We start from the raw sequence: 15,585 nt of genomic DNA, 5'->3' as shown, positions 1-15,585 counted from the left end.
AACGTCCCAGGTAGTAAGGCAGTTTACTCCACTCAGTTTTCCTTCAAAAGCTCCCAGTGGAAGATGATTTGCTTCCAACTTGTGGAAGAAATGAAGGCAACTAAGTTGCCCACAATCATACAGGAAGTGTCAAAGTTGGAATTTTTTACTCAAGCCCATGCTTTCTCTCCTTACCACACTGCCCACTCTACCCACCCCCCACCCCCAACATCAGGGAAGGATTTTGTCTATAAACAGCTCTCTTCCTCCTTACCTGGGTTTGGATGTCATCTCCAGTGACGATGTTACCAACTGCTCTCAGGGCAGGAGAGGCCACTTTGTAATCATTGTGCCTACAGAGAAGGGAGAACTGATCAGTAGAGGGCCAGCACACAGTTATCAGCCTGCCGACCACCCAGGTTGGCAGCACTCTCATGGCTCTAGATCTTTGCAGAGAGCAGCAGAATGCTTATTGCAGTTCTTTAGTTAGAGCCTGGGAGAAACTTAGGGAATCTGTACTTTCTAATCAGACCACTCACATTAGAAGCTCTACCAATCTTCGGCAGACTCCAGAGTCTATGACCGCCTGGATCTTTTCATTGGGGCCATCGGACAGATAAGAAAGGGCCCAGCAAGCATCTGCCAGCAAGTCTGAGTCACTGCTGAAGAGTAGGCGAGACAGCACAGGCAAACAAGGGGAGACCTGTTGGAAGCAGAGTGAGAGAGACTCATGGAGGGACAGGGCTACATCAGCTCTACCACTAACTCTAACATGGCTGTCCCTTCCTCTACAAGTAATTCTAAGCCCTAGAGATTTCTCCTACATTATACCATCAGAACTACCTTTTTGACTTTGCTGTCCAAGATGCATGAGATCACCTACTTCACTGACAATTGCCTCTTCTAGTTTCCCAGGGACTGAGACTCTAAGGGGTAACCCAAAGACTTGAAAATTCCCGTATCAAAATTCCTACATATGAAGGAAACTGCTTTCACTCAGGAACTGGTAAGCTCTCTTACCTTTGCAAACTCAGGGGGTGGGTTCTTTCCTCGGCAGAGGTTTGACAGGGCCCATACTGCATTCCGTGTCATTGTCAGTCTTGTGGACTTCGTAAGGAGTCTGAAGGAAACAGCAAAGTCTTAAGACAGATCCTGAGCAATGATGCCCTTGGCACAGGGCTGTCACCTATGAACCCCAGGAGCAAGTCCAATCAGACCCTTAAGATTTTTGCAGCCTCACCTTGTCTTCCAACCCAGAGACCTAAGTTAACTGTGCTTGTCTGGACCAGGAGGCCTGACCTACATCTTCACAGAGAATTAGGACCAGCTGTGGCTAGTTAAGACCACAGCTAATAAGGACAAAGGGCTGGAATTTGAGTAGGTCTGAAAACCTTTTAAGGTAGGACATACTGTGCCTCTAACCGTGGCCACGAGATCTAAACAAGGAATACTTTTATTTCTCCTTGGAAATAAAAGCTAAAGGTCTGTGAAGGGCCCAAGAAAGAGTTATAGTGGTAGTCTACGGGGCTGTGGTCTCGGAAGAACGGTTTATCTATCTGTTTTGGTTTAGATGAAGTTCTATTTGAGGGTATGGGAGGGACGGACGGGAGAAGGACTCCTATGCTCCTTCATGGGGTCTTTGATCTGTGCTTTACAACAGAGCTCTCCAATGTACCTATGCATAAAATGATAAATCAATGCATTCTTTAGAGAAGGTTGGATTTTTCCAGATGGGCTAGTCTTGCCTCTCTCTTCTGGCTCAATGATGAGGTAGGTATGACCAACACTAGAATCTATAGTGCCATACAGTCAGGAAACAGAAGACTGTACTCAGCAAAGACCAGTGGCACAATCTTCTTACTCTCAAAAGATACCGATCTTTTACCTTGGCAATGAGCATACTTTTAGTGTTTTTGCATTTACTTAACATCTTAATGTAAGCTGCCCCGAAAAGATCTGCCATGTGTCTGCCTTATAGATGCCCCTGCTGCAGATGATCATAATTACTCACGTTAACAAAGGATTAAGGATGGAACAGTTCAAGACGTAATCTCGGCAAACGGAGCTGTCTCCAGCTATGTTTCCCAGTGCCCAGACTGCCTGAAAAGGGGACGGTGGAACTGTCACTCACAGACTCTAGTGGCTCCTGTCAATATTTTACACCAGAGTGAGTACCCATCAGTAACTAGGACAAAAACCGTATCAAGGTCCAAGACACCCCGAACAGGATCAGGTACCCTCCTTGTTGACATCCTTATTGAGCACTTGTTCTATGACGGCCTTTCCTCTGGGAGTTCTTGGCTTGGTGGGAAAGATAGGCTGACATCTGTACTGCAGCCAAAGAAGCCAAACCGAGACCTCCCTATGCCCACTCTCCAGAAAAAGAGAGTGATTGGAAAGTTGCATTTTTGCAGCCTGATAGGATCTACTCCATATGTAGTAACGAAGGAAAAAATCTTGGTACCACTTTCCATTTTCTATCCAATCAATAAAGTCCAGTGAAGAGATGCAAGTTGTGTCTTTATCTCTACGATGTGTAGGTAGTGAGAAATAGGTACTGTGGTGTCTTTTTTCCACTACTACCTACCTCTGATGCCAAATGTTACGTTTTTTCCCCTACACCAGCAATCAATTCTCCCACATCATTTTTGTGTCCAACAATCCAATTCAATTCTGACATTAAGCTTAGAGTTAGCGCAGACCCCACAGGTTAAGGGCTCGGGCCCACAATACTACCCCCACTTTAAACACTAGTCGCAATTCCTGGGTGTCATAATACTACTAACCAACTGGTTATAAATGCAAAAGTTCCCATAATGCCCTCCTCAGTTTCAGTAGTTCACTAGAATGATTCACAGAACTCAGGAAAACACTTTACTTTCATCTACTAGCTTACTGTAATGGACACAGCTCAGAAAGAGCTAAATGGAAGAGATGCATTGGGCAAGGTACGGGGTGAGAGGTCAGGGTGGTGCAGAACTTCTGTGCCCTCTGCAGGGCACCACATCAATGTGTTCACGAACCCAGAAACTCTCTGGGGAGGTGGGGTGGAGGGATGGAAGAGTTGGGGGTTCTGATGACAACCCCCTCATCTTGACGCTGTCTAGGAACCCCACCCAGTCATCTCATTGGGTGTGTTCCATTATAAATAGCAAAAGACACTCCTATCACTCAGAAAATTCCAAGGTGTTTAGGAATTTTTAGGAACCGGGGACAAAGACCAAATGTATTTGTTATTATGATACACGTACTATCAAGAATTAAGCCAAACTTGAGCATTACCTGTTCCTGTACATCCTCAAAGTCTGAGTTAAGCAGGTCTATAAAAATGGGGACGGCCCCTGCTTCAATGACAATCTTGGTCTGCTGAGAGGTTCCAGAGGCAATGTTCGTTAGAGCCCAGGCAGCTTCAAACTGGAAGTGAGATTAAGCCATGACTGAGAGGTCATTCCAGACAGAGCAGCCATGCCTACCAGCTGGTTGAGAGCAGTAGGCTTCTTGCCCCTGACTAAAACACTAAAACTTGAGCCTTTTCCTCTTCTCCTTTAAATGACAAAACACAGTATGGGCAGTGATGTGACACAACGGGAAGAATGGACCTGGGCTTCAATGGTCCCAAGTCTAGCTCTGCACTACCATAGCACCCGAGTCCTTTGGCAAGTTGATTTCCTGAACTTCACTCACATTCTTCGTTTCTGAAACCAGTATTACAGTGACACGTGTGACTCAAAGTCCCTTTCAGCTGAGTTTCCGGTTAAGTTTTAATGCATTGACTCATCACTCATTTTTGAAAAGAGAGACGCAGAGGAGCTAAATGATTTGCTTCAGGTCACACAGGTAATTAGAGGTACGAGATCACTGGGGTGTCTGTCTGGGTGGCTCACTTGGTTAAGCGTCCAGACTTCGCCTTAGGTCATGATCTCGTAGTCTGTGAGTTCGAACTCCACGTCAGGCTCTGACAGCTCAGAGACTGGAACCTACTTCAGATTCTGTGTCTCCCTCTCTCTCTGACCACCCCCTGCTTGCACTCTCTCTGTCTCTCAAAAGATGAATAAATGTTAAAAAAAAAAAAAAGAAAAAGTAGATATATATTTTAAGTAAACTAACAACGCTGAGATCAAGAGTCGCATGCTCTACCAACTGAGCCTGCCACGCACCCCAGAACCTTTGATTTATAACTGAATAATCAGCCTGTCCTATTCTGGTGTCCTTCGAGATTGTTTTAGAGAAGAGGTTTTGGCTCTCTTATCTGAGGCCAAGACCTCTGAAGCATCTCTTAAATAGTTCCTCATATTACTTGTCTATTTCCCGAGAGATGCGTCTATAGAAACACTCAACTACAATTTCTTGGAAAAGGGGCTTTCATCTGGTACCCCTCTACACCAGTCCTCACCTGTAATGTACAATTCTCATTCCTCTTCAGAAACTCTACAAACCGATCCACCACTCCTGGAGTGTTGATAACTTCATCTATTGGAGGACTAGGCTCTGGAAGAGGGGAGAAAGGAAAGAGAGGAAAAGTCAGGAGAGATTTCGGCTGGTGCATTGACTGGGGTCGGTCTATCATCCTTCCTAGGTAGTCCTGACCGTTCTTATCAACATTTCCAAACTCCTTTTTGGTGAGGTGGTTTTCACAATAGTCGGTCACTTTTGAACTGTGTGATCTAGTTAGGATGCTAAAGAGAAAACCAATCCCTAATTTAGGTATACTTGCCTTTGGCTTCCTGAAACTAAGCAAGCAAGTAATTAAGGAAAAGAAAGCCCAAGAAATGGGCAACCCTAGTCTAAATATTTCCCGTCTAAGAAGAGCATTCTTTTCTCGGCAGGACTGCTTCATTTACTGAGACAAGAAGTATTTTTCCTATCATACATCACATCTTTATTGAGTACAAACTATGTGCCAGTTCTAGGTACCGAGAACACTACAGTGAACAAAGTCAAATGTCTCTGCCCTTACAGAGCTTATGTCCTAACGAGGAGAGACTATTATATTAATAAGTGTCATGGGAAAAAAAAAAAAAGAGGTAGGGCAGGGTAAGATTAAGAATGCTGAGAGTGAAGGGGATCTGCTTTTTTATACAGGGCATCAGGGTAGGCTTGTTGAGAACCTAGAATATGATCATGCAAGTGGGGAGTCGTCACAGGTATCTGCAACCAGAGGATATCAGGCAGAGGGAACAGAGGGAACAAAGGTAAGAATGTGCCTGGCTTGTCCATGGAACACCAAAGCAGTATGACTAGAGTAGAACGAGTGAAGGGGAACAGCAAATGAGGTCAGTGAAAGGAAACAGAAGGTTAAATCACGTAAGGCCTTCTGGGGAAGACCAGGATTTGTACCTTTGGAGAGCAGTTTCCGGAATTTCTGTGTGGTTGCTAACTGTAGGTCAGAATCATCAGAAAAGAGCATCTCCACCATCTCTCGTGTGATCACGCTCTCCTAGAACATAAGACAGATTTAAGACTTGGCAAACCAACACTAGAGCTAGATATGAGCACACACCCCTGCTTGGCATCCTGCTTGTTAAAGACTTGAGGGCAAGAGGATGGCATAACAGCAGGCTCAGGAGAAGGTGTTTGTTTAATTCATGGCTGCTTCAAGTTGGGATATTTGAATGATTCCTAACCTCTGAGGCAAATAAGGGCTTCCCTTAAAAGTTTTCTCAGGTGTCTCCATCACAGATGTAACCCTACTGATTCTTTAAGCCAACCAGCTACAAAAGGGCCCATGGAAGAAAGAGCTTAGCGTGGTTGTTGCCAAAGCCACTAGATGATGTGAACTGCCTGTTCTGTACACGTTGGTACTTCCCAGGCCTGCCTGAAGCACATGTAAGGGCCTTACCCCAGTGGTAGAGCTCACATAGGAGTCCATGAGGAGACTGTCAAACATGGCGGCTTCTTCATTAATCAGCTCCACATTTCTCCGTTTAAAAAGCTGAAAGTAAAGAAAAGATATAGTGGTAAAACTACTCACTGTAATAAAGAAAACAAAGAATGATCCAATGTTAAATTATGTCAATAATTGCCAAGGAAATGCTAGGATAGTTGAGACAATGCCAAGCTTAATATATGGACATGGAAAGATATCTAAGCACTTGACTGTTTTATATCTAATTGTTTGAAGTTTTTTAGAGAACATTCTCTATTTTTTTAAAGTAAGCTCTATGCCTAAAGCAGGGCTTGAACTCATGACTCTGAGATCAAGAGTCATATGGTCTACCGACTGAGCCAGCCGGCCAGGTGCCCCTAAGAGACCATTTAAAGATTTCTGTGCCCTTTGTATAAAAGGTGATGGATATAAAAGGCTTTGAAGGAAAGGAGTAACAGTAAAGCAAGAGGGTGGGCACAAGCAGGTTAGGTGACAGCATCTAGACCAGGGCAAGGCACCAATCTGTTGGTGGTGTGCGGTGGAGCATAGCTGATAAGGCATTCATACAGTCTCAGTCCTAGGGAGACTTCCAGAGAATGGACTGAAGACATAGAAGTAAGGCAGTCCAGAATAGCTGATGAACCTCTTAAGGCGCCAGGCCTAATGCTGACTATAGGGGTGAAGAAGAGAGAAGGCAACAAGGGGCTAGAACTAGAATGTTACACAGAAGACATACATGATGTCTACGTTGTTCTAAATTGTGGAAAAGGAGTAAGGGACTGGTTCTTTTCTTCGAAGCTTCCAACACTTCTCTACAATAAAGAAAGCTGGATGAGTGGCCCCAGAGCTAAGCTGTTTTCCCAAGGGGAAAGGAAGAATAAATGCAAGGAGCAGCCCAACCACGGCAGCTGGATCATTTCCCTGAACAGTATGTTTGAGCATATTCAGGTTAACCTACTTGTTGTTCCCGTTTCTGCTTCCGGAGCTGAATGCCCTCTTCCTCTCTTCTTCGTCTCATTTCCTCAGGGTTTAGGGCATTGTTCTTATAGCTCTTCATTCGATAATTGTCTTTCCCTGGGCTCGCCATGGTCTCTAGAAAAAGAGAAGATACAAATATAAAGGCTCTTAAGAGGACAGCATTTCCTTTTCACTGGGCTTCGGTTCCACCCGGCCTCCCAACCCCCCCTACTCAGGGGGACTGAAGCTCCTCGAGGAGGGCTGATAATCTCAATAACTTAACACCTGACATCTCATCTTTAAAACATGGACATAACTATTCGTACTTCAGAGAGTTGTGGGAGGGATTAAATAGGTTAATACTACTGTGAAGTATTAGAACGATGCTAGGCCATATGGTAAATGGTCACAAGTTATGATCCCTCTATGACAACAGAGAAAACTTGACTTGCTCAATAAACTTGAAAACATCTAATTCAGTGAGATACTGTTATCTTTAACGTCCACCATCTATCTTTCAAATTAAAAAAACTTTTTTAAATTTATTCTGTAATATTTGATAAAAACAAAGAGATGAAATATAATGTTACCAAGCAAAATAATACAATGAACATCTGTAAACCCACCACCAAATCTAAACTAGAACATTACCAATATGCCTGAATCTACTTGTGGGCTCTCATTCTATCAGAGGCTCCTCCAGCCCCACCCCAACTCCAGGCAAAAGGAAAATGCTATCCTGAATGGCATGCATGTTGAGAAAACATCTGCCCAATATCTAAGTCTGAATAATAGTCTGTCATTCAGTCACGTGAAAATAGCGGCAATTAAAAAAAAAATTCTCAGTTAACAAGTAGTGTTCTATTAATTACAGTGTTATATCAGCGTACAATATAGTGATCCAACAACTGTATACACTAGTTAGTGCTCATCAAGGTAAGTGTGCTCTTACTCCCTTTCACCTATTTGACCCATTCCCCTGCCATCACTTCCTTTCTGGTAACCATCAGTTTGTTGTCTAAGTTAAGTCTGTTTTCCTGTTTGTCTCTTTTTTCCTTAAAAACAGTTTCAATTTATAAAGCGTCTGATTTAGGTAGTAACTTAATCACCACAGGCGATCTTCCTCCAGACACATTTTCAAAGGTTGGATTTGTCCTGTTGCATCAAGGACATAGCAATTTTTTTCCCCAACAGTGAGTGAGCTAGTGGCAAATATACGGACTACTAGTACACTTTGGTGCCACTGTGTTGATTTGTGCTAAGACACCAGAACTTTTCCCATCATTGCTTTTGTACTACTTTTGCAGTACAAATGTCAAAATAGTAAAAACGGCAAATAACATCTTTACAACTTTTTTCCAGCTATAGAGATATAAGTGATCTATAACCTTTTTTTTTTTAAGTTTATTTATTTATCCAGAGAGTGAGAGGAAAGGAGGGGCAGAGAGGGAGGGAGGGAATCCAGTGCAGGTTCCAGGCTGACAGTTCAGATCTCAAGAACAAGGAGATCATGACTGGAGCTGAAATCAAGAGTCAAATGCTTGACCGAAGGAGCAACGAATGCATGCGTGTGCACGCACTCGCTCTATCTACCATCTACCTACCTACCTACCTACCTACCTACCTACCTACCTACCTACCTACCTACCTAAGTAGGCTTCATGCACAGCACAGAGCTTAACATGAAGCATGAACTCGTGACCCTGAGATCAAGAATTGGATGCTTAACTGACTGAGTCACCCAGGCACCCCAACAGAATACTAGGCAGCCTTTATTTTTCTCTTAGCAACCTTAAAGTATATAATACAGTGCTGTTAACTGTAGTCACAAGCTATACATTAGATCCCTAGCACTTATTCACCTTACAACCAAAGTTTGTACCTGTTGACCACCTTCATCCATTTCCCCAACCCCACCCCTGGCAACCACCAATCTACTGTTTCTAAGAGTTTGGTCTTTTCAGATTCTACATGTACATGTATTTGCCTTTCTTTGCCGCTTAGCTCGTTATTTAATTATTTATTTTCATAATAGCCATCGTAACAGGTGTGAGGTGGTATCTCACTGTGGTTTTGATTTGCATTTCCCCGATGATTGGTAATGTTAAGCACTTTTTTCATGTACCTGTTGGCGATTCTATGTCTGCTCTGGAAAAACGTCTATTCAGGTCCTTTGCCCATTTTTAATTGGAGTACTTGGGGGGTTTTTGTTGTTGTTGTTACTGAGTTGTATGGGCTCCTTATATATTTTGGATACTAACTCCTTATCAGATACATGGTTTGCAAATATTTTCTCCCATCTTATAGGTTGCCTTTTCATTTTGGTTCAAGCTTTCTTGTTTGATGTAGTCCCACTTTGTTTATTTCTGCTTTTGTTGTGTTTTTGGTGTCATATCCAAAAAAACATTGCCAAGAACCAAGGTCTTATTTCCCATGTTTTCTTCTAGGAATTTTTATAGTTTCAGTTTCTACCAATTAAGTCTTTGATCCATTTTGAATCGGCAGATAACATTTTATTTTTTTTATTTTTATTTTTTTCGATATATGAAGTTTATTGTCAAATTGGTTTCCATACAACACCCAGTGCTCATCCCAAAAGGTGCCCTCCTCAATACCCATCACCCACCCTCCCCTCCCTCCCACCCCCCATCAACCCTCAGTTTGTTCTCAGTTTTTAAGAGTCTCTTATGCTTTGGCTCTCTTCCACTCTAACCTTTTTTTTTTTTTTTTTCCTTCCCCTCCCATGGGTTTCTGTTAGTTTCTCAGGCTCCACATAAGAGTGAAACCATATGGTATCTGTCTTTCTCTGTATGGCTTATTTCACTTAACATAACACTCTCCAGTTCCATCCATGTTGCTACAAAGGACCATATTTCATTCTTTCTCATTGCCACGTAGCACTCCATTGTGTATATAAACCACAATTTCTTTATCCATTCATCAGTTGATGGACATTTAGGCTCTTTCCATAATTTGGCTATTGTTGAGAGTGCTGCTATAAACATTGGGGTACAAGTGCCCCTATGCATCAGTACTCCTGTATTCCTTGGGTAAATTCCTAGCAGTGCTATTGCTGGGTCATAGGGTAGGTCTATTTTTAATTTTTTGAGGAACCTCCACACTGTTTTCCAGAGTGGCTGCACCAATTTGCATTCCCACCAACAGTGCAAGAGGGTTCCTGTTTCTCCACATCCTCGCCAGCATCTATAGTCTCCTGATTTGTTCATTTTGGCCACTCTGACTGGTGTGAGGTGATATCTGAGTGTGGTTTTGATTTGTATTTCCCTGATGAGGAGCGATGTTGAGCATCTTTTCATGTGCCTGTTGGCCATCTGGATGTCTTCTTTAGAGAAGTGTCTATTCATGTTTTCTGCCCATTTCTTCACTGGATTATTTGTTTTTCGGGTGCGGAGTTTGGTGAGCTCTTTATAGATTTTGGATAATAACCCTTTGTCCGATATGTCATTTGCAAATATCTTTTCCCATTCCGTTGGTTGCCTTTTAGTTTTGTTGGTTGTTTCCTTTGCTGTGCAGAAGCTTTTTATCTTCATAAGGTCCCAGTAGTTCATTTTTGCTTTTAATTCCCTTGCCTTTGGGGATGTGTCAAGTAAGAAATTGCTACGGCTGAGGTCAGAGAGGTCTCTTCCTGCTTTCTCCTCTAGGGTTTTGATGGTTTCCTGTCTCACATTCAGGTCCTTTATCCATTTTGAGTTTATTTTTGTGAATGGTGTGAGAAAGTGGTCTAGTTTCAATCTTCTGCATGTTGCTGTCCAGTTTTCCCAGCACCATTTGTTAAAGAGACTGTCTTTTTTCCATTGGATAGTCTTTCCTGCTTTGTCAAAGATGAGTTGGCCATACGTTTGTGGGTCTAGTTCTGGGGTTTCTATTCTATTCCATTGGTCTATGTGTCTGTTTTTGTGCCAATACCATGCTGTCTTGATAATTACAGCTTTGTAGTAGAGGCTAAAGTCTGGGATTGTGATGCCTTCTGCTTTGGTCTTCTACTTCAAAATTACTTTGGCTATTCGGGGCCTTTTGTGGTTCCATATGAATTTTAGGATTGCTTGTTCTAGTTTTGAGAAGAATGCTGGTGCAATTTTGATTGGGATTGCATTGAATGTGTAGATAGCTTTGGGTAGTATTGACATTTTGACAATATTTATTCTTCCAATCCATGAGCACGGAATGTTTTTCCATTTCTTTATGTCTTCTTCAGTTTCCTTCATAAGCTTTCTATAGTTTTCAGCATACAGATCTCGTACATCTTTGGTTAGATTTATTCCTAGGTATTTTATGCTTCTTGGTGCAACTGTGGGATCAGTTTCTTTATTTGTCTTTCTGTTGCTTCATTATTAGTGTATAAGAATGCAACTGATTTCTGTACATTGATTTTGTATCTTGCAACTTTGCTAAATTCATGTATCAGTTCTAGCAGACTTCTGGTGGAGTCTATCGGATTTTCCATGTATAATATCATGTCATCGGCAGATAACATTTTAATCTTCACTTCCCAGGTCCTCTGAAATATTGTGCAGATCACACTTTGAGAACTCTAAGGAATTAATTGCTGGGCTGTAGGCAGGTTAATGTTAAACTTGACGAACTAGTACCATGTTGCCTTCCATGTGATGCCAACATTAAAATTTTTTTTCATTTCATTAAGAGAAATTTTAATTTATATTTATATATATTTTTTAATGTTTACTTAGTTTTGAGAGAGAGACAGAGCACAAGCAGGGAAGGGGCAGAGAGAGAAGGAGACACAGAATCTGCGGCAGAATCAGCTCTAGACTCTGAGCTGTCAGTGCAGAGCCCTATACAAGACCCATGAGATCATGACCTGAACCAAAGTCAGACACTCAACCGAGCCACCCAGGCGCCACTTTATTTTTCAATATAATTTATTGTCAAGTTGGCTAACATACAGTGCTCTTGGTTTTGGGGGTAGACTCCCAGGATTCATCACTTACATACAACACCCAGTGCTTGTCCCAACAAGTGCCCTCAATACCCATCACCCATTTTCTCCTCTCCCCTACCCGCCCCCCCATCAACCCTCAGTTTTTCTCTGTATTTAAGAGTCTCTTATGGTTGGCCTCCCTCTCTGAAACTATTTTTTCCCTTCCCCTCCCCCGATGGTCTTCTGTTAAGTTTCTCCAGTTCCACATGAGTGAAAACATGTATCTTTTTCTGACTGACTTCTTTCACTTAGCATAAACTTAGCATGGAACTCCAGTTCCAAACATGTTGCAAATGGCAGGATTTCATTCTTTCTCACTGCCAAGCAGTATTGCATTGTATATATAAACCACATCTTTATGTGATGTCAATTTATACTATCCTAGCAATACACAACAGGCTTCTGTTGATATATACCTTATTACCTGGAATTTTCACTTTTGCCAATCTACTCTGTATAGTAAGGTCTTTCACTGAGATAAGGATTTGCATATCCCAGATTACTAATGAGGTAAGATTTCATGTTTATTAGCTATGTTTCTCCTTCTGTAAAAAATCCATTTGTGTATTTTGAATATTTTTCTATTGAATTATTAGCGCCTCTCCTATTAATTTGTAGCTCTTTAGATATTCTAGTTGTTAATCACTTGTTGGTTATGTGTGTTACATATATCTTCCAGCAGGGCACCTGGGTGGCTCAGTTAGGCGTCCGACTCTTGGTTTTGGCTCAAGTCCTGATCTCAGCGGTTCACGAGTTCAAGTCCTGAATCAGGCTCTGCGCTGACAGTGTGGAGCCTGGTTGGGATTCTGTCTCCCTCTCTCTCTGTCCCTCCCCACTTGTTTTCTCTTTCAAAATGACAAACAAACAAACAAACAAACAAATAAAGTGTCTTCAAATATCTTCCAGCAGTTTGAAGCTTTTTAGTTTTTTTGATTTTCACCTTATGGAGTTAACAAGAAGTTTTTCATTATAATGTAGTTAAAAATGTTCTTTTATTCTTAGCTTTTTGTTATTTAATAAATCCTTTAATGCTCCCAAAGTCAGAAAGATAGCTTATGTCTTCAAGAGATTTTATTTATTTGGTATTATTTTTATTTTTCCAATTTATTTATTTTTGAGACACGGAGAGACAGCACATAAGTGGGGGAGGGGCAGAGAGAGAGGAAGACCCAGAATCCAAAGCAGGCTCCAGGCTCCCAAAGAGTCCAACGCAGGGCTGGAACCCACAAACCGCTGAGATCATGACCTGAGCTCAAGGTGGAACGCTCAAATGACAGAGCCACCCAGGCGCCTGCCTCTATGTCTTCTAGAGGTTTTAAAGTTTGCCTTTTACATGCAAATGTTTTATCTATGAATTTAACTATGTCTATATATATGAAATAGGGATTCAATTTCATTTTTTTCCATGTGGAAAATCAACTGTCCTAGCACGGTTTATTTACTATGCCACTCCTATCGTCAAGAAAATCACCCTCTGTGACCAAGTTTAGTGTTATAATCTCTACTCTTGGTCAATTTCTATCTTGCTTCAATCACATTTTTTTAAACAGATTTTTTTTTTTTAACGTTTATTTATTTTTGAGACAGAGAGAGACAGAGCATGAACGGGGGAGGGGCAGAGAGAGAGGGAGACACAGAATTGGAAGCAGGCTCCAGGCTCTGAGCCATCAGCCCAGAGCCCGACGCGGGGCTCGAACCACAGAGCACGAGATCATGACCTGAGCTGAAGTTGGATGCTTAACCGACCGAGCCACCCAGGCGCCCCTAAATAGATTTTTAAAAATTAAAGTTTATTTATTTATTTTGAGAGAGAGCATGAGCAGAGAAAGGGCAGAGGGAGAGAGAATCCCAAGCAGGCTCCACACTGTCAGTGCAGAGCCAGACGCAGGGCTTGAACTCACGAACCACGAGATCATGACCTGAGCTGAAATCAAGAGTCGGACGCTTGATTGAGCCACCCAGGAGGCCCTTAACAGATTTTATTTTATTTTATTTTATTTTATTTATTTATTTATTTATTTATTTATTTAACATTTATTTATTTTTGAGAGAGGGAGACATAGAGTGTGAGTGGGATCAGGGCAGAGACAGAGGGAGACACGGAATCCGAAGCAGGCTCCAGGCTCTGAGCTGTCAGCACAGAGCCTGATGTGGGGCTTGAACTCATGAACCATGAGATCATGACCTGAGCTGAAGTCAGACACTTAACCAACTGAGCCACCCAGCCGCCCCAACAGATTTTATTTTAAAGTAATCTCTAGACCAACATGGAGATCGAGCTTAACCCTGAGATCAAGAGTCGCATGCTCTATCCCTCCAATATCCCAGTTTTTAAATAAAATTTTAACAAATCTCTTCATTTGGTAGAGCTGGTCCTCCAATCATAAACCTTGAGAAGTGGGCTGGCTCTTTTTTGAGTTTCAGAAAATCTGTATCAGCTTGCCAAACCTTAAACAAATGCTATTGGGATTTAAATCAGAATTACTGTTACCAGTATTGAAATTCCATATTCACGAAATGAGGTCATGTGGGTCTTTCCCTCACCCTCCCTTTTTTGGTTTGATTTCCTTTTTATTACTATTATGTTTTTTTAAATGTTAATTTATTTTTGAGAGAGACAGAGCGTGAGTTGGGGAAGGGCAGAGAGAGAGGGAGACACAGAATCTGAAACAGGCTCCAGGCTCCGAGCTGTCTGCACAGAGCCTGACATGAGGCTCAAACCCATGAACATGAGATCATGACCTGAGCCGAAGTCGGATGCTTAAACGACTGAGCCACCCAGGAGTCCTTAGTTTGTTTTCGTTAATGCTACTCAATAGATTTAAATTTTTCTTCACAAATGGTGCGCCTGGGTGGCTCAGTTGCATCAGTTAAGCGTCCAACTTCAGCTCAGGTCATGATATCATGGTTTGTGAGTTTGAGCCCCACTGTTAAATATTATCCAATCATTTTTCTGCATCTACTGAGATGATATATGGTTTTTCTCTTTAAAAGGCATAATGAATGAACTGAACTAAGATTCTCTTTTTTTTTTTAGGTTTTTAAATTTTTTTTTTTCTTTTTGAGAGAGAGAAAGGGGGAAGGGACAGAAACAGTGGAAGTGAGGGAATCCCAAGCAGGCTCCACACTCATTGTGGAGCCCTACATGGGGGTCGATCTCATGAACCATGAAATCATGACCTGAGCCAAAATCAAGAGCTGGATGCTTAACTGACTGAGCCACCCAGGTGCCCCAAACTATAGATTTCCTCTCCTTTTGAGAGAGAGAGAGAAAAAGAACTAGTGGGGGAGGAGAGAGAAAGAGGGAGAGGTAGAGAATCCCAAGCAAGCTCTGCATTGTCAGTGCAGAGCCTAATGCAGGGCTTGAACCCATAAACCTGAGATCATGACCTGAATTGAAGTCAGGCACTTAATAGATTGAGCCACCCAGGTGCCCCAGACTACAGACTACCCATGATAAGCCCCACTTGGTCAGGATAAATTATACCTTTTATATACTGCTGTTTATCTTTTAATATTATTTAGAATTTTTGTATCCTTATTCATGAGTGACAAAAGAAAAGTACAGGACCTTCTCATATTATTCTTTGGTGTAATTATCAAAAGAAGTATCCCCTCTTTTCCTGTTTTCTGGAAGTAAGAAGAGTTAAATAACTTACTTATTAAAAATTTGGCAAAACTCCTACAGCAATTTCTTACTCGACACATCTCTGGAGGCAAGGGAAACAAAAGCAACAATGAACTATTGGGACCTCATCAAAAGAAAAAGCTTCTGCACAGTGAAGGGAACAATCAGCAAAACTAAAAGGCAACCGACAGAATG

At 41.9% G+C, this 15,585-nt stretch overlaps 1 protein-coding gene across 2 annotated transcripts in view; it reads right to left on the bottom strand.

The window, feature by feature from the left end:
• KPNA6 (karyopherin subunit alpha 6) overlaps window positions 1-15,585 on the bottom strand; it is a 64,984-nt gene that overhangs the window by 9,006 nt on the left and 40,393 nt on the right. For both annotated transcript variants that reach the window (XM_015080606.3, XM_015080605.3), the window contains exons 2-10: window positions 6,804-6,937; window positions 5,819-5,911; window positions 5,317-5,416; window positions 4,373-4,467; window positions 3,262-3,393; window positions 1,991-2,079; window positions 1,000-1,099; window positions 519-682; window positions 254-332 (exon numbers count right to left, since the gene is read on the bottom strand). In XM_015080606.3, coding sequence (XP_014936092.1) covers window positions 254-332; window positions 519-682; window positions 1,000-1,099; window positions 1,991-2,079; window positions 3,262-3,393; window positions 4,373-4,467; window positions 5,317-5,416; window positions 5,819-5,911; window positions 6,804-6,937 — 986 coding nt within the window. The remainder of the gene's footprint in view (window positions 1-253; window positions 333-518; window positions 683-999; window positions 1,100-1,990; window positions 2,080-3,261; window positions 3,394-4,372; window positions 4,468-5,316; window positions 5,417-5,818; window positions 5,912-6,803; window positions 6,938-15,585) is intronic.

This window comes from Acinonyx jubatus, chromosome C1, assembly GCF_027475565.1.
Source record: "Acinonyx jubatus isolate Ajub_Pintada_27869175 chromosome C1, VMU_Ajub_asm_v1.0, whole genome shotgun sequence".
Classification (NCBI taxonomy): domain Eukaryota; kingdom Metazoa; phylum Chordata; class Mammalia; order Carnivora; family Felidae; genus Acinonyx; species Acinonyx jubatus.
The sequence above is the reverse complement of the archived record's forward strand: the minus strand, read 5'-3'. Positions and strand labels throughout refer to the sequence as shown.